The 18669-nt window shown below is 62.0% G+C and overlaps 1 protein-coding gene and 1 pseudogene across 1 annotated transcript; one reads left to right on the top strand and one right to left on the bottom strand.

The window, feature by feature from the left end:
• LOC116856295 overlaps positions 1 to 12103 on the bottom strand; it is a 47576-nt pseudogene extending 35473 nt beyond the window's left edge.
• Positions 12104 to 14257: 2154 nt separating this feature from the next.
• On the top strand, positions 14258 to 16303 carry DIO3 (iodothyronine deiodinase 3). Its single transcript, XM_032839677.1, has one exon. The coding sequence runs from the start codon at positions 14369 to 14371 to the stop codon at positions 15281 to 15283; it is 915 nt and encodes a 304-aa protein (XP_032695568.1). The 5' UTR covers positions 14258 to 14368; the 3' UTR covers positions 15284 to 16303.
• Positions 16304 to 18669: the final 2366 nt, after the last annotated feature.

Raw genomic sequence — 18669 nt, 5'->3', positions numbered from 1 at the left:
ATTCATTGTTTATGCACCACATCCAGTGCTCCATGCAATACGTGCCTCCTTTTTTTTTTTTTTTTTTTAAATTTTGGGGATGTTGAGAGAGGTTAGGACTAGCAGGCACTTTTCTTTTTTTAAGATATTATTTGCCTATTTATTTGACAGATCACAAATAGGCAGAGAGGCAGGCAGAGAGAGAGAGGGAGGCAGGCTCCCTGCTGAGCAAAGAGCCCGATGCAGGACTCGATCCCAGGACCCTGAGATCATGACCCGAGCCGAAGGCAGCAGCTTTAACCCACTGAGCCACCCAGGTGCCCAGAGCCGAGTGCTTTAAACCACACTCCAGTGCTCACACTAGGGCCGGTGGGCCAAGGCCTTGAAGGACGAGCCTCAGTTTTCCTGGAGAAATGGGGAAGGGAGAGGAAAGGAACCTCAAGAGATGCGCCCTGCTATGGAAAAACTCCTGGCTCGTGGAGGCCGGGACGCACGGTCCCCAGTACAGAGGGTGCCAACACTGCTCTCCCCTGGGCTCCAGCGCTCACCGCCTCTCCGCTCTGCACGTTCCCTTCCACCTGCTGACACACGTGTCCCTGCTCCCAATCACACAGAGCTGTCGGACTGCCTTAGCTCGGTCCGAAGCCCTATTGGACAGAGCACTGAGGGCCAGCCCCCTGGGCAGAAATCCAGCCTACGGCTGCCTAGCCCTCGGGTCAGGTGCCCACCCTCATCCAATCGGAGGCCTCCCCTGGCTTGCGGCTTTGCCAGGCCGGGCGTGCGGGGCAGGGCAGGGCGCTGGGCAGGTGAGGGCTTTGGGGCTGTGGCCACCTGGACCGGCCCTAATTGTGATATTTTAAATGTGACGCATCTGGCGGTGGTTTGGAGGTGCAGCGCTCAGGGAAGCCTGTGGGCCAACTTTCCATTCCGATGTTCGGTTGCGGAGCCTTCCTGGGTCTTGGTGAACACAAACCCGCGTCAGGCCCCTCCTCCTTGGCAGCCCTTCCCCTCTGCCCCTCGTCACTGCCCACCCCTCCCCGTTCCAGTCCCTTCTCCACAGCTCCATTCGGTTTCTTCATTCAGGCCCCTGTTATGTGCCGGGCACTGCAAGGGGGCGAGGGGTTCAGCTATGAGGGGGATGGGCCCCCACACACCGTGGAGGGACGTCTGCAACCGCCCTCCGATCCCATAGGCTCCCAAAAGGGATGTTCCTCAAAACGACATCTGACTATGGCCTTCCTCTGCTTGACACCTTCAAGGTGCTAATCACCTCCCGGAAAAGGCTAGATGCGGTGTTTGAGAAAAGGATGGCTCCCATAGGTGGCCCGTCGTCGTCCCCCGAGGGGAGCTGTGGACCTGTCATCTTCTGTGGCAGAAGGGGTTTTGCAGAGGTGAGTAAGTTAGGGAGACAGGGAAATGATCCCAGATTATCTGGGTGAGCCCGACACCATCATGATGGGCCTCCTACCTTCTGGAAGGTAAAAAAGTCAAGGAAACTGATTCTACCTGGAAAGCCTCCAGAGGGAACACAGCCCCGTCCACCCATTTCGGACTTCACACCTCCAGAGCTGTGAGGTGAGAAATGTGTGTTGTTTTAAGCAACTACATTTGCGGCAATTTGCTGTATGGCAAGAGGAAACCAATAAAATCCCAACCCTTCCTTGGGTCCCCAAGGTCCCTTCCAGCCTTGAAGGAGCCTCTCCCCTCCCCCACAACCTCGAGCTCCTTTGCTCCTGTGGCTTTCACTCATCTTGTCCCTTTGGCGTGACTTTATTCTCCTTCCAGAGCCTGGCCAGCGACTTTTCCCCAACCCTGACCTCATCCCAATGTCCCTTCCTCAATGGAGCCTTCTAGATCTTCAGGATTCTCTACCTTAAGCACATGAGGATTTGTAGGAAGGTAAAGGAGTAGTCTGTGGTCTCCAGACCTTGAAAGGGACAGGCCTGGGGTTTCTAAACGCCCTGAGCCTCAAGAATAAAAGGACAGTCCCTGCAGGGCCCCACCAGGTGGCTGGGCAGTGATTATCCCCAGCCGTTGGGCTCTACCTCTCAAGACCCAAGTCCTGGCTTTTCATGGGCTACACACCTACCCAGGGTCAAGATGAGGTGGGACACCTTAGCCCTGGTGGTGCTGCCCTGATCTGAGGGCCACAGAAAAGGCTGGAATTTCAGAAATGTAGAATCAACAGGTGTCCCCTGACCCTTCCACTTCACATACCCCCCCAGGGGGTGCTAAATCACCCCATCAGGCTACATCTCACCCTGGCAGCTCCATGGTCCTTAACCCCACCATGAGCCCCCTAAGGACAGACATCTGAGTCTGTCCCCCACTTGAGATCCCTTATTAGGCAGCCTGCCTGCTGGGGAAGCAGCCAGATGTGGTAACTGGAGGAGGAGGCCCCGCAGGAGGCACCACTGGCAACTGCCAACTGCGGGGAGCTCAGAGGCTCAGGGCTCTTGGCCGAGCATCAGGCTCCCCCTCCCCACAGGAGGACTCAGCCCTGCATGGTGCCCAGAGGAGCCTGGAGACCTGCACACCCTGAGTGTCAGCCCCCCAGAAGCAGTCAACACCAGACCTGGCTCTCAGTTCACCTCTAAAAAGGGTGGCTTAGGGCACGCGGGTGGCTCAGTTGGTTAAGCAACTGCTTTCAGCTCAGGTCATGATCCCGGAATCCTGGGATCGAGTCCCACATCGGGCTCCCTGCTTCTGGGAGTCCTCTTCTCCCTCTGACTTTCTCCCCTCTCATGCTCTCTCTCACTGTCTCTCTCTCAAATAAATACATAAAATCTTTTTAAAAACACACACACACAACAATAAAAAGGGTGGCTTTGAGCTCCTCACACCCATTATGACCACTATTGTAAAATAAAATAAAATTTGCGCGGGGGGGGGAAAGCAAGTGTTGGTGAGGCTGTGGAGAAACAGGAGCTCAATGAGATATTTGCACATGTGCGTTCACAGCAGCACTAGTCACAACACTCGAAGGGCAGAAGCAACCCAAGTGTCCATGGAAGGGGGAGTAAATTGACAAAACGGAGTCTGTCTGCACGGTTTTCCCCTTGCTCATGACACAGCGTGTGCATCAGCAATCTTGGCTCCTGGCTGGTGACCCAGGTTCTTTCTACCTTTGTCGTTTGCTCTGTGATCCTGGAGACATACCTTCCATCCTCCCATAGCCTGTGTGGCTGCTCCAGCTCCTGCCATCACAGCTGACATCCAGCAGTAGGTACAGGGAGAAGAGAAAAAGGAAGCCACCTCTCTTTTCTCTAGAGGCAAGACCCAGCAGTTACACAGGTCACTTCTTACATGTCCTTGGCAAGGATCTAGTTGAATAGTGGCACATGGCTGCAAGGGGACTGCAAACTTGAACAGGGAGCCATGTGCCCAGCTTGAATTCAGAGTTCTCTTACTTTAGGAAAAGAGGAGAAAAGATGTTGGGGGCAGCTAACAATCTCTGCCACTAGAACACAATCTCTCCTCCCACCCAGGACCATGGTGAACCAAAGTCATGGGTAAAAGGCAGCAGCAGACTTCATGGGGAGGGAACAGGAGATTGGAGGAGAAATCTGAGGTGGCTGCCTGGGGGAGACAACATATGGGCCAAGACTTGAAAAACAGCTTATGGGTTGGGATGGAAAGGAGTTCCAGAAGGAGAAGATGGTAGAACTAGGGGATGAGCACATGTGATGAAATTGTGGTTCAGTGTGACAAGCATGAACTTGGAGGCAGAAGTCCCGGGTTCAAGTGCAGACACTGAGTCAGCATAGCGAGGCACCCAGTCTCCCTGAGCCTTGGTTGGCTCCCCCTTCAAAGGCTGATGGCCTCCATCCCACCTCTTCACGGGCCTGTGCGGAGGCGGGTGCTGGGAAGGGCCTGGCACTCGTCAGAGTCATGGCTGTGACATTTCCATGGTGGGCTGGCAGGCTGGCGGGGGACAGGAGGTGGGACAGCAAAGGGAAGCAGGGGGAGGCCCCCTGAGAGGCCAGGCCAAGTGGTTTGGATGTTATTCAGAAGCAGGACACAGGCTCATGGCAAGACAGTATCCTGAGCAGAGAACAGCTTTGCAAACATGACTCTAGACAATGGAGAGGAGGCAGTGAGGTCAGAGATGTGGAGGCCAGAGAGGAGGCAGCAGCAAAGTCCCCAGAGACCCTATACGGTGAGGAGCAGCTGAAGCCAGAAGGCCGTGCCATCTGACCAGGCATCTGGGAAGACCACCCAGAGGAGGCAGCCCCGAAGTTGTGCCAGCCGGACAGGGCAGCAAACAAGACTTGCTCCACGGGGCCAGCAAGGGAAGAAGGGATGGGCTGAAGCCAGGGGCGATGTCCAGGGCAGACAAGCCCCACCTCCCCCTAGAGCTGCCCTCCCCCCAAACATGCAGAGCACCCCCAGGAGTGAGCACAGTGCCTGGCACCACACCCACATCCTTGCTGACCCCCCAGCCACCTCCAAGGTAGAGACCCTGGCTTCAAGTTTACAGAGATGAAACCGGAGCCCAGGGAAGGCTGATGGCTCACTGAGGCCACACAGCAAGGACTTGGGCTCCGTAGTCAGACCCAGAGTTCCCAGCACCATGGGTCCTCCTGGGACTGCGAGATGTCCTTCAGGAGTACACCAACATCCCCGACTCGGGAAGGCTTTCGTCCTGAAAAAGGGATGAAGACCAAGAACTGCTTTATCCACATCACATCCTCAAAACCTCTCTTATGAAGCAGGAAGAGTTATCCCATTGAACAGAAAGACAAACTGAGCCCAGAGGGGTGAAGTCCTGTGCCCCGGTCATGCAGCCAGTGGGGGACCAGCATGATTTGCATCCAGGTCTCTGCCTGGCCCTGGTTCCCATGATCTTCCTCCTCCTCCCTGAGACCTCTTTCCCCTCCCCCAACCCCTCCCCCGCTGCTTTCCTGGCTCTCTCTCAGGGAAGAGAACATGCTCTGAGTCTCTGTTTCCCTGGGAGAAATCCATTTTCAGAATCTGGAGGTGTTGAAATGTGTTCTTTTTTCCTCTCCAAAGAGCCCTTCTTGAGGACAGAGGTGCCCCGAGAATCCCTCTGAGGCCACCACGAGTCAGGCTAGAGCCTAGGCTGCCCATCCAGGAGGGCAGGGCCCCAGCAGTGGGCCCCCAACAGGGTCTTGGGGCGGTGACCTTATCCATCCTGGCACAAAGGGCAGCTGGGCTGCTCCAAGAGATCAGGACATGCCTGTGACCTCCGGCCCCAACCTCAGAAGGCACTCATCTGTCCTCCCGCCTGGCTGCCTGGCAGGGGCACGCCCGTCTCCCCAGAGCAAGGCGACTGCTGAGCCCACCTGCCTGGCCGAGGTGCCCAGGGCAATTCCGTGGCGTCTCCACCAGACTGTCCCTCTCTCAGTGACAGCTGGACCCATGATGGTCACAGGAGGCTCGTGCTATGAAGGAGCACAGGCATTGCTGTGAGCCTCTGCTCACCCACAGAGCCCTCGGGGAGCACGGCTGTGGGCACAGGGGGTCACTTGCAGAGTGAAGATGGGAGGGAGGGGGCGGGTATGAAGGAGATACAGAGGGGAGGAGGAGGAAGAAGAGGAGCGAGGGAGGGAGAAGGGTGGAGAGAAAGGAGGGAAGGGAAGGAGGAGGTAGGGAGGGGGCAGGTGTGAATGGGGATGAGGGGGAGGAGGAGGAGGGAGAGGAGGGAAGGAGAGGGAGAAAGAGGGGAGGGGGAGGGGAGAGCAGGGGAGGGAAGAAGAAAGTTGGGGAGGACTTGGCTTCCGCATACACGCACATGTTTCTCCTTCTGGCCTTTGTCCCCACACGCTCCCACTGCCCCTGCCCAAACACTTCCCCGCCTACCCCTTTTAAAATCTGTCCTGGTCCGAGGTCTGGCCTCTCCCTTCCATCCCGGTCACTGCCCTCTTCCCAGGTGTCGCTGACCATAGCTTCCTATGGCCAGATCGGGCTCGCCTGGGCTTTCAGTCCCTCCCCTGGGGTCTGCAAAGAGGCCCACCTGCTGACCAGCCACACGCAGTGGGGACCTATGGCAGGCTTAGGGCCTCAGGGAACAGTTCCTAGAGTTCCTAGAGCCTATGTTCCGGAATCGTGGACTCATTGATTCCTGGGCTTAAGCCTGGAAGGGCCAGCCAGGCCAAGCTACCCGTGACCCACCCCCAGCCCCCCATAGCACCCCAGGAGCAACTCTTGGTCTCGGTCCCAAGCCTTCAGGGCAGGAAGCGGCTCTACTAGGCAGCACGGGACGGTTGGTGAGGATGTTCATGGGCTGGCCCCATGGGGACCTCCTGCAGGAGCCACGTGGCTATTCTGCCTGTCCCCCTCCACCCCTCAACCCAGAGGGCTTAACCATAACAGGTTCCTGTTCCAGATAAAGCACCCCACCTAGGGAGTACCTCCCGGGCAGAGAAGGGAGGCAAAGTGATAGGCCCTGGCTCAGAGGGACCCCCACCCTTACCTGGCCCTTCTTCCTAAGGCCAGCCGACAGGGAATGTTAGGGTCCTCTGAGTCCCAGGAGATCACACACCCAACTCCTGCACCCCTGCAGCCCCCACCCTCACTAAAGGGAGCCTGGAGAAGCTTCTGGAAAGAGGCAAATGTGAGAGGCAAGGACTAGGCCTGCCTCCCAGACTCTTCTACTCTCTTTGTCCCCAAGAACCCCTGACCCCAAGCCCTGGCCTGGGAGTTCCTTCACAACTCACCAAGCTCATCCCCATCCCATAGGTGAGGACAGAAACCCAGAATGATGAGAAGGTTCCCCGAAGGACTTGTCGAGGGCATCAGTGGGCCCACAGCGCCATGGAGACCACAGGTGATGTACCTCTCTTCCGGTCCCTGGAGCCGGGGGTCCTCCAGTGCTGGGCTGTGAGCAGGGAAGGGCGAGGGAGAACCTGAGAGCCCAGGGGAACACGTCACCTCAAGACTGTCTTCCCCATCTGACAGGCCTGGCTCTGGTCCAGTGTGGGCACAGACCCCTGGAGGCAGGCGCGGGGCGGCATCTGCTGCCAGTGGCCCCAGGTTCCCGTCCTGCTCCGTCCCCATGGCAGGAACTCCTTCACACCTCCCTGCACCCTATGCTTTGCCGTGGAGCTCTGCAGCAGCTTCCCCACGATGTCCTTGAGCACCGGGGCTGTGGGCAGGTACGCAGGGAGCAGCGATTTCCCTCAAGCTCCTCGTGCATGGGGGCAGCTTTCTTTCTGTGCCCCTGCTGGCCTGGCAGACCTATGAGTCAAGCCCAGCCTGCCCTCAGGGAGCCTGTGGTCAGTGAGGGAGACACAGATAACCAGAGGGACTCTGATCCGGGTATTTTGGAAAGTAAGGAGGAGGGGAGGGGACAGGCATGCCGGCCTTGAAGGATGAGGCCAGTTTCTGCAGCTGGAGGAGGAAGAAGCAAGGGGCCTTTCTTGGTGGGTGACGTACGGTCCCCATTCCCAGTGACCAGTGGCACCCTGACCCCGGTACTGCAGGTGAACTCTACCCTTGCTAGAGCTAGACGGCAGCCACCACCTTCCACCAGATCCATCAGACACAGCAAAGGAAAAGCAGTCACAGCCGGCTGCTGCTTCTCCAGCCCCTGTGTGCACCCTGAGAACACAGCGGAACCCACCTGAGAGCGGAGCCCCAGAGAAGCAAGCTGAGAGCCCAGGGAGGCAGGGCCCTGACCACCGTCTGCTGAGCACCTGGACACAGCTGTGCCTGAAGGCGTGGCTTCACCCAGACTTTTGTCACTGTCTAGAGCTGGTAAATTCCTTCTTAGCTCAAGGGAGTGAACTGAGCTTCTGCCATGTGCAAACCTAAAAGGCCTATCCGAACGCAATTATTGAGGACAGGGAAGATCTGGGGGCCAAAAGGCTTCACAGAGATGGGCTTCTATGAGGAGGAAACCCCAGCTTATGGGCCAGGCTGTATCCAGGCGGCATTCCAGCAGGCCCCTTTGTGGGGACGAAGCAGACCAAGCTGGACACAGGCTCCTGGAGCAGCCCAGAGCAGGAGCTCCCGGCCACCCCCAGGAGAGGTTCTAACACTAGTGCACTGTGCCCGGGCTGTGGTGGGCTCGGTGCCGGCTGCCACTATTACGGACAGCATCCCGATGCACCAGGCTCGATCCCAGGGGCTGTGCACACATGTCCAAACCTTTCTCACAACCACTCTTCTGCGAGGTAGGGCTGAAAGCTCTGCCCATTTCACAGATGACCGAGATGGAGGCACAGAGAGTTCCAGTAATTTGCCCAAGATCACACAGCTTGGCTGCGGCAGAGGGAGTGTGCAGATAGAGCCTCAGGGACATAGCCTCTCCTGCCTTTTGTGTCCTTCACCCACTCCAGAAGGTCTGATGGAAGATGAGGAGCCGTCTGGGCCTGCGTGTAGAGGGAGACCCAGGGTGCCCTCTCCCTGAGCCAGCCTTCCCCTCCCCAGGCCCCCGGCCAGGCTTGATGGGGGCTCCTGGGGGACAGACAGTGAGCTTAACTCACTGTGTGCCCAGAATGGCCGTGAGAGCCTGGCTTGGACCAGGACTTCGGGGTGGGGGTCCCAAAAGAACGAAAGGTTCAGGAGGACGCTCTCAGCCTCAAACAGCACCAGCAGTGGCCATACCGTGGCTTCCCCAGAGCCCTGGCCATGATGCCCCGGGGCCCCTCTTCCCTCCAAGCTGCTCTCTCCCCACCCGCCAGCCACAGCCTCCTCTCCTGGGACTGGCACACAGCCCTGGGGTGTCCGCGCCCTGACGATCCTGGGACTCGGAGACGAAGGCCAGCCCGGCCTGAGAAGTAGCGCCACTGGGATGGCGACCAGCTCGGCCACACGCACAGCAGGGCGCTTGGCACGGCCTGATGGGCATTTTTAGCCTTGGGACACTGGGACTCGCAACCACTCAGGTTTAACACAGGGTAGGATCCCAGGGCCGTGTAGGGGACGCACAGGTGTCACGGTGTCCCCCGTGCAAAGCAGACCCTTCCTCTCATTGTCACCGTTTCGTCTCCCATGTGGTAGCCCTGGGATTGCATGGCTTCCCTCAACAGGCTTGAAATGCACCTTGGACCGAAGTTGACAACAAATTAGCAGACGCGCACGCACACACACCCACACACACACACGTGGCATGGTCCCACACACATAACGCGTTCATGACTCGGGCTCCCCTCTCAGCTGAGAAAACGGAGGCTCAGAGAAGCAAAGGGACTTGGGGTGTCTCTCGGCTGGCTGGTTGTACCCCACCTTGTTCCAGAGAGGGTCAGAAATGGACACTGCGGATCAGCCAGCCTCAGGGTTCCACAGAGAGGCTGCCCCCCACTCAAGAAGCCCAACACCCCTCTGGCCCCAGGAAGGGCCAGGCACCCACGGGGGACCCTTGGCAGGCACCAGCTCCCCTCCCCCCACCCCGGAGGGGCCTGGCCGCGCACCAGGGAGCCTGGGGGTGTCGGTTGGGGCTGTAGTCACAGCAGGAACACTGGCGCCCAGGGTTTGAGGAGCGGGTGGGCCGAAATGTGAGGGCCCAGAGTTGTGGCAGGGGCTGGGCACGCGAAAGAAAAGCTGGGGCCAAGTAACAAGGCCAGAGATGCAGTCCACCCTCCAGTGGGGGTCTCACAGCCCCAGAGCAGCACGCAGGAGCAGGACAGGTCCTATAATATTTCCTTGAACCTTCTGGAGTTGTGGAGGGCCAGCACAGGGAAGGCATTGGGAAGTAGCCTCCCAATTCCCTTGTAGTGTGGGTAAGACCCAACGGGTGGGATGGGACATGCCCAGGTCACACAGCAGATGGCCTGGCTGTCACCTTCAGGGCTCTCTCCTCCCCTTGGCCAAGAGCCCCAGGCCTCTAACCCCGGAATGCTACCCAAACCCTTGCCCATCCAGGCTCTGGGGCCCTCCCGAGCTCTCAATGCCGGGCTCCCAACCTGCCCAGCCACCTGGGGAGCTCGACCAGCTCTCCCGGTCCTACCTTCCACCCCCGGGAGGGGGCCAACAGGGGCGGAAGGGGTGTGACACCTGCTGTCTTAAGGACCCTTCTAAGAGCAGACAGACCAGCAAGCCCACAGCCACCGCCCCCCTGTCCAGCCCAGCCCAGTGGAAGGAAGTTGGGAAAGAAGTGATTCTGGAAGCAAACAATATGTGTGAGCACAGAATGGGAGGATGCCCATGGCATGGCCTGTTCACCTCAGAAGGGAAACGGGCTGGCCCCATGGCCAGCAAGGCCTCCCCGGGCCCCGACTACCTACATGCCCTACCTCGTTCCCAGCCGCCAGTAGGAAAAAGGGCAGAATGAAATGCCTTGGAATTCTCCGGAAACAAGTCTCCAGTAAGTCCATGCCACACTCATTCACTCATTTCACGAAGGTTTATTGGGCTTCTCCTGGGTGCTGGGAGCAGGTCTCTGGGAAGGATCCAGCTGGGCCCACCTGGGGGAGGCAGGACCGGAGTAGCAGCAGAGACGGGCGGGGACCTAAGGTGCAGCCCAGCCCTCCTGAGGCTCAGCACTGCGGGAATGCCCAGGGGTGAGGACACAGGGGAGGACAAGGGAGGTCCCAGCTCCCTCTTAGGGTGGGGCAAGCAGAGCATAGGCAGAGGGGAAGGGGTGGAGGAGGAGGGGGAAGGAAAGCCAGCTGGAGGGAGCACAGAGGGAGAACGTGGGAATTCCTGAGGCCCGTGGAAGGCTGAGGCCCTGGCAGCTGAGTTACCACGAGGGTGGGCAAGGGCTCGGACACCACACACCTGGTTCTCCGCCACTTTTGGCCGGTACGTGGCTGGCCCACCTCCTCCTGCCGTGTTGCCCAGCCTGCTCCCGTGGGAAGTCTCAGCAGCCATCTCTCTGGTCCCTGGGAGCTGCTCACCAGGAGAAAAAGGGAGGCTGTACCCATTCACCCACCAAGCCCCATACAGGGCACTGCGGGGGAGGGCTCAGAGCCTGGGCAAACACTGCCCAGCCCCTCCCTTGCCCGGGGAGAACAGCCCTGTGAGAATGGCCTGGGAAGCGAGGCCACCCAACCCTCCCTTGGCTGAGCCAAGCCCTCTTCGCCTGTCCCCTCCCCCCACCCCCTTTCAAGTTGCTCCTGGACACCAGATGGACCCAGTTCAACTTGTCCTTCCTTTTCCTTCCCCTGCCCGCCCCCTGCTGGAGCTGTGAGAGGGCAGGCGGGAAGGGGGGACAGTCAGAGCCATACCCGGAGGCTTGGGGAACAGCCCCAGCACCCACTCTGGTGGCCCCAGCACCCACTCTGGTGACCCCAGCGTGCAGCCTGCCAGGCCAACGGGGCCAGGTCTCTGGGCCTTGGACCCAGACTCTCACTGCTGACCTCCCCAGGACAGGTCAGGACAGGAGGAGCAGTTGGTAGGAAGGGCCAGGTCTAAGGCAAGCTGGTGTTCCACCCTGAGGAAAGGGAAAGAAGGTGGAGTGGGGGCTCTTGGGGAGGCGAGAGGATTTAGGAGAGGGAGAAGAGAGGAATGGAGTAAAAGTTGCCACGCCTGGGCCTGGCTTCTAAAGGCATGGACCTTGAGTCTGTCCTCACCTGCACGGGAGGCAGTGGGAGCCAGACGGGCCTGATCACCTTGTCCAATGTTCTGGAACCCTGAGACATGGAATACAGCGTGTCAGCCCAAGAAACAAGCAGAGCCCCGGAGCAGCGACAGCCCTAGGGACAAGTGCTGCTCTCCCGAGCCTCCCTGGGGCTGGAGGCAGTGCGGGGTCAGGGTGGCTGGGAGGGCCGGCTGGCGGGGCGGATGAGGAGGACCTGTCCCCCACGTGCCCCAGCCCACTCCTTCCACACGCCCACCAGCTCCAGCAACCAGCAGCATCCCCACCAGATCCCAGGCAGCACAAAGGGCTCTCCCAGCCCCAAGTGGCTTTTTCATTTTCTGAAACTCAAATATGGGATGGGGGAGGGCTGCCCCATGGCCCTGTCCCAGCTTCTGCCTGGGTGGGAGCAGGGCACAGGTCCTAGACTGGCACCCCCCCCCCAAAGAAACCAAGGAATAGGGGTTTGAAAGTTTTGCCAACCAAAGTTGGCATTCCCCTTGCCCCTGCCCAGGAGGGGGACCCCAGACCGCCAAACCCCCTCTCAGACACTTGCCAAGCAGGAGGCTTCTCTCCCCACATACCCCCGAGAGGGGAGCAAGGCAAAGAAAGGAAACAATTTGCCAACTCAGAGGTGCCCTGGAGAAGTGGGCGGGGGTGGGGGGGCAGACAAGTTGGACCGGTCCCCCCCCTTCCAGTCAGGTTTGGCTGAGGGAGAATTCCCTAACCCTTCCTGAAGGACCCCTACCCAGGGGGATGAGGGGCAGTGCCAAGAGGCTGAGAAAAGCTGGGACCAGGCTGGCTTTCCTCCAGGCAGGGAGATCCTGGACTGTGCAGCCCCAAATCCCTGAGCCGACAGCAGAGAAATCGCCAGGCTGGGAGAAAGAAAAGGGGGGCTACATTCAAGTGCCCCCCACCTTCCTCTCTGGGTCTTGACCTGTTGGAGCCACTGGTCCAGCGGGAAACTTACACGGCAAAGGGGCCCACTAGGGTCGCGAAAACTGGAGAGGAGGACCTCGGCCCAAGGCGGGGCGTCTACCCCCGCGCCCGCGGGGTCCCGCTGGCCCCCGGGTGGGGGCTCCTTGCCCGGCAGTTGACTTCTCCAGCCTCGTTCCCTCACCGTCGCCCTCGCCACCGTCGCCGCCGCCACCGGGAGCGATTCGCCCTCGCCCTATCCAGCCAGCGAGCGAGCTCCCACCTCGGCCACCGGCGCGAGAGCTGTCTCTGTCCCGGGAAGAAGTTAGGAGCTGGTCCCCGAGGCGCGCAGCGCACGGGACGCAGGCGGCGGTGGCCCCGGGACTCGGCCACCGCCGCCCCAGAGAAGTCCCGGCGACTGCGAGGGCGTACCGGGAGGCTCCATTCCCCAGACCCGGTACAAATCGCTTGCGACCGGGCCCGGGCCTCGCCCCGGAGGACAAGGCGGACCAAGGCGAAGCGGGGCTTGCTCCCAGCTTCAGGGACCCCAGGTCAGCGCACTTCCCCGCCCCGCCGCCCCTGCGCACGAGTCGCCGGCCCGGCGCCGGACTCAGCGAGGAATCAGAAGGTCGCTGACTCGGCGGCCGGGCGGACGAGGGCCCCACGGAGTTGGGGAGTTGCCCCGCACCCCTAAAAGCCTCAACACACATTCTCGGTTGAAAGTACGCACTTTACGCGTCCGGGCGCCTCCGCGGTGAGTCGAGCTGCCGCGCTCGGGGTCGGCGAAGGTGGCTCAGCTCGGGCGCTCCAGTCTCGACGTTCCCGGGGCAGAGAGCAACGTCCGGGGACGCACGGGACGGGTGCGCCCGGCGGCCGGGGCTGCGCCGGGCGAGGAGAGCGGCGAGAGGGGAGCGCTTCGGCGTTCAGGCAACAGCTACCCCTAGTGGGAGAGCCGCCGGGGCCGCCGCCGCCCCACGCCCGCTGCCCCGCGCCCCGCGCCCGCGGCGCCCCGCGCCCGAAGCGCTCCGGGACCGGCTGGGGCGCAGTCCCGGCGCTGCTTTCCCCAGCCCTCCTCGTCTCCGGCGCCGGGCGCTAAGCGGCCCTCGGGCCCTGGCCTCCGCACCTCCCCGCTGCGCCCCAGAGGCCGCTGACCCGAGAAGAGCGGCGCCGAGCCGGGACGAGATGGGACGGGGCGGGCGCGGCCGGGACGGCGCGCGGCGGCCCCGGGCAGCGGCGGGGGGCGCCGAGCGCGGTGTGCGTGGCGGGGCGGTGCGGGGGGCGGCCGTGTGCGAGGCGCGAGTGTGAGCGCGCGCGGGAGGCGAGCGGGCGGGCGGGCTCCGGGAGGCGAGCGGCGCCCGCGGGCGAACGGGGAAGGCGGCGGGGGCCCAAAGTTGCCTCCTCGCGGGTCCGCGTCCCCGGCGGGGCGGGAGCCGGGGCCGGCAGAGCGGCGGCCGCGGACCCGGGCTCCCGCGGCACCTGGGCAGCGGCCCCGCACGAGCAGCAGCGGCGGGGGCGGCGTTGGCGGCGGCGCGCGGGAAGCGAACCGGAGCTCCGGCGCGGCGCGGCGGCCGCCGGGGAGCTCCGCTCAGGTGCGCGGCGAGAGGGGCGCGGGCCGGAGGCGGGCCTCCAGGACCGAGGCCGCGCGCAGCGCTTGCGCCAGCCGGAGCGGGAGGATCTCCCCGGCGGACGCCTGGGTCCCTGGTCCAGCTCCCCGTCCCGGGTGGCAGCAGCGACCCGGGTCCCCCGCCCCCGAGAGCGCGCTTCGGGGGGCCCGGCCCCGCCCCCGCCAGCCCCTAGCAGGGCCGCTCCGCGCCCCCCTCCTCCCAGGCGCCTGCGCCCGCCCTCGGCCCTAGATTTCTAAGGCATTGGCCACGCCGCTGGGTGATCCCTCCGGGCTCAAGTTGCAAGGGGGCGGGCCCGGGCCGGAGGTGGAGTCTCCCGCCAATTGAAGCCTCGGCTATAAATCGAGCTCCCCGTACAGCCAAAGCCCAGATGCCGCGCCAGGCCAACCCGAGGTTGGTGGTGGGTGAAGGTAGCGGGTCCCAGGGGGCTTCGGGGGCTGCAGCCACCATGCTCCGCTCCCTGCTGCTTCACTCCTTGAGGCTCTGCGCCCAGACGGCCTCGTGCCTCGTGCTCTTCCCGCGCTTCCTCGGCACGGCCTTCATGCTCTGGCTCCTGGACTTCCTGTGCATCCGCAAGCATTTCCTGGGCCGCCGCCGCCGGGGTCAGCCCGAACCTGCCGTGGAGCTCGACAGTGACGGCGAGGAGGTGCCCCCCGACGACCCGCCTGTCTGCGTGTCCGATGACAACCGCCTGTGCACCCTGGCATCGCTGAAGGCCGTTTGGCACGGCCAGAAGTTGGATTTCTTCAAGCAGGCTTATGAGGGCGGTCCAGCGCCCAACTCCGAGGTGGTCCTGCCCCACGGCTTCCAGAACCAGCACATCCTTGACTACGCGAGAGGGAACCGCCCGCTGGTTCTCAATTTTGGCAGCTGCACCTGACCACCGTTCATGGCGCGCATGAGCGCCTTCCACCGCCTGGTCACCAAATACCAGCGGGACGTCGACTTCCTCATCATCTACATCGAGGAGGCCCACCCCTCGGATGGCTGGGTCACCACGGACTCCCCCTACAGTATCCCGCAGCACCGAAGCCTGGAGGACCGGGTCAGCGCCGCCCAAGTATTGCAGCAAGGGGCGCCCAGTTGCTCCCTTGTCCTGGACACCATGGCCAACTCCAGCAGCTCGGCCTATGGGGCCTACTTCGAGCGCCTCTACGTAATCCAGAATGGCACCATTATGTACCAGGGTGGCCGCGGCCCGGACGGCTACCAGGTGTCTGAGCTGCGCACCTGGCTGGAGCGCTATGAGGAGCAGCTGCACGGCGCTCAGCCCCGCCGAGTGTAAACAACCATGGGCCAGTTGGCTGAACTTGACAGGCCATGCCTTCGAGCCTTCGAAGCCCACGTGCAAATGCCCCCCAAACAAGTCGGGTGTGCAGAGGGCCCCATGACACAGATGTGCTGAGCCAGGGATCGCCGGCTGGGTCTGCGCCCCTAGCCAAGGCACCTGAAAATTCTCCCTCTCCTCCCCGGACTCTGATGCCGTGACTGTCCCTCACCTGCACCTCCCTGGCTGGCTCGAAATCCCCCTTCTGAGTGTGGATGCCACCTCTGCCTGGGTCCTCTCCTCCCCCACTCGTCCCCGCGGAGGCCCCTGCTTCTCACACCCCCTCACCAGAGAGAAGAGCCACTGTGCCTTCAGCCAGGTGCAGCAGCCCTCGCGGAGAGTCTCTGGCCAGCCATCAGTGCCTGCCACTCGCCCTAGGTGCCTGGCACCCACACCTGTCGTTGGCAGGGAGGGGGCGCTCTGCTGCTTTTGTGTCTATTTCTTGTCCCTGAGTTGGGAATGGGGGCTTGGGGTGGGGAAGGGTGGCCAGGGTTCCCCCCCCTTATTTTGGGTGCTCAGGAGCCCCACTGCTGATGACGAGCTGTCTCTAACTGGTCTTGACCACGAGCTGGTTCTGAATTGCAGAGGGCTCGCAGCAGCGCCTGAAACGAGGGAGGGAAAGTACTCTGGGCTTCCGGGAGGAAAGCGCCACACAGGGGGTCAAAGAGGGGGGCTGGGGGTGCCGTTCGGTACCAGAGGAAGCCGGCTTGAGAGGCACTGGCGAGGTTCGCAGCGCCCCAGGGAGAAGGAAGAGGCTGGGACTCCTGGGAAACGGGGTGTGGGTGGAGGAGTCCGCGGGAAGAGAGAGAAGGGGAGCGCATGGAGACCCCGAGTGAGGGGTCTCCTGGGCAGAGCTGCCGGCTGTGGGGCCAGGAAGTGGGAGGCCCCTGATTCGAAGGCCATTTTTGAGTGTTTTGCTGGAAATACTCTCTGTATATAAACTTCTTTTACGCTACAATAATAAAAGCTTGAAGTAAACTGCTTTCGCGTTGCCTTTGGTCCCCTTTTCTTTTTTCTTTCTTCTGAATAGCGGCAGGAATTAAACACAAATCTCTCCCTCGCGTCCCCATAGTGACCCTGGGGGGAAGGGTGGCTGGAAGGAGCCGGCGCTGGCAGGGGCGCGGGAGGGCAAGGAATATGTAAAGGGGACGATGCGGGTACCCAGGAGTGTACACATGCACGCGCACACCCACGGTGGAGTATGTGGGGTCGGCAGAGAAACCGACAAACCCAGCCGGGAGGGGTCCTGGAAGGAGGCGGGAGAGGCGAGGGGGTCCTTACTTGCAGCCGCGCGCGCTTGCGCTCACGCGCAACCACAGCTGCCCCTGCAGCCGCGCGTCTAACTTCTCCGACCGTCCCATGGGGTGGGGGAGGGGCGGCGTGGAGGATGAGGGGGCTACGGACACTCCAGGACTGCGCTCCCGACCACCGCGGGCGCCTCCGCACACCTGGCTCCTCCCTGGCCCCCTTCCCGCACCTGGCTCCTCCCTCGCCGGGTTCCCGCACCCCGCTCCTCCCTTAGCCCCCTTCCCGCACCTGCAGAATCGTCTCTCCCTCCCCTGCAATCCCCGCCTGCCTGCGGGGGTCCGCGGGAGGTGCGACTAGCGAAGCGCAAGGTGGCGGAGGGAGGGGAGACGGGGAAGGGCGGGAGGGCAGCGCCGCCACTCCCGCAGCAACACCTCCTGCCGGGCGGGGGCGGAGCGGAGTGAGCCCCCTGTCCCGCACGCCCCTCCTCCTGCGCCTCCTTCGCTACCCCAAGTTCGAGCCAGACCTGGCCACCACCACCCGCGACGCGCTCGGTGCTGGGAAGTGGAGAAAGGGAGCGAGATGGAGGAGAGGACCGAGCCCGGAAAGAGGGGGACGCCTGTGGCCGGGTCGGGGGCTGGTGGGCAGGGGGCCGTGGCGTTTGGCACCGCTCTGTGTCCGCAGTCCGGTCCCGGCGCTCCCGCGCAATCCCGGCCCTCACTGGGTCCCCCGCTGCTCCCTGGGGGAGGGCGACGCTGCCAGCACGGGATTAGCGCGGCCGCCACCCCCCTCTGCTAGCGACACCTGGAGCGGAACAGTGGGGGGCGGGGGTGCAGAAGAAAGGGCTGAGGCGGGAGTCCGCAGGTCGCCAGTGGGGCAAGCGGGGCAGCCCAACTTCTCCCGCCCGGGAACCCAGGACCGTCCGGGTCTCGGGATGGAAGGAGAGAGTGCTAGTGACCGCCTGGGTGTGAGCAGCGCGCGTGTGAGAGGGGGCTCTGCAGGGGTGAGGGGGATGCAGCAGGAGCGTGAAGAGAGGCCCCTGCTCCACCAACGCCGCCTCCAATTCCGCGCCCAGCCCCCACGCTGCTCCTCTGTGAAAAGTTTTTGGAACTGACACCCTGAGCTGGGATTTTTTTTTTTTTTTTTTTGCTTTGCTTTAAAAGTATTTAAATTTAAAAAAAAAACTTTTAAGAACCAATTGGCACAGATGGTATTTCTGCATCTCCTCCCCTCCCCCTCCCCCCCCCAAAACCCCCAGGAAGAATCCTGAACCAGCCGCAGGGACGCGGCTGGGCGCCGGGGAGGGCCTGCCCTGAGCTCCGGCAGGCGCTGCAGGCGCTGGCCGGGGTGGGGATTTGGTGGCCCGGAGGCAGCGGAGGGCGGCGCAGGAGCACCCGCAGCCGCCGCCTGGCCCCACAGCCTGCTGCGGCCGCTCCTCGACCGGGCCCGCCTTTGGGGGTCTCGCTGGGCGCGCTGTGCGACCTCCCTTCCCTGCGGAGCCTGCTCCCCGCCCGCGCACCCGGCTGGGTCTGGCTTCCTGGACCGAAACTCGGAGCACTGGACGCTCAGACCCGCCGGAGCTCCTGCCACTGCCCACGCGGCCGGCTGGCTCCCGGCTCCGAGGGGTTCCAGCACACACACACACACACCACGAACACACACACACCACGAACACACACACACACACTTTTCTTCTTTCTCTTCTCCCTCCCACTCTCCCTTCGTCCCCTTCATCTTCCCCTTTCTCTTTTCCTTTTCCCTCGTGTCTTCCTTTCCTTTCTTTTCTTCGCTCTCTTCCTTTAAAAGCTCTCCTTCTTACAAAAATAGTGCGTGCTCATCGAGGAAAACTCAGAAGAGTTAGGAGAAAATAAAACCAACCCAAGGTAACCTCAGGGTGTGAGCACTTTCAAACATGCCTCTCCCTATCCCCCCCCAACATTTGTAAATATATATTTTAATAACAAGAGCAGGATTATTGTAGCCTGACATTAATTTTTGACTCCTGGTACCCTCTTTCCGTGTCAATAAATAAATCTGGAATGAAACCACTGCCCCACCAGCGAAGGGACAGCCAGGGATGGCTCTAGGGGGCTTGGAGT

The sequence above is a fragment of the Lontra canadensis genome, unplaced genomic scaffold (assembly GCF_010015895.1).
Source record: "Lontra canadensis isolate GAN:19392208 unplaced genomic scaffold, GSC_riverotter_1.0 scaffold108, whole genome shotgun sequence".
NCBI lineage: Eukaryota > Metazoa > Chordata > Mammalia > Carnivora > Mustelidae > Lontra > Lontra canadensis.
The sequence above is the reverse complement of the archived record's forward strand: the minus strand, read 5'-3'. Positions and strand labels throughout refer to the sequence as shown.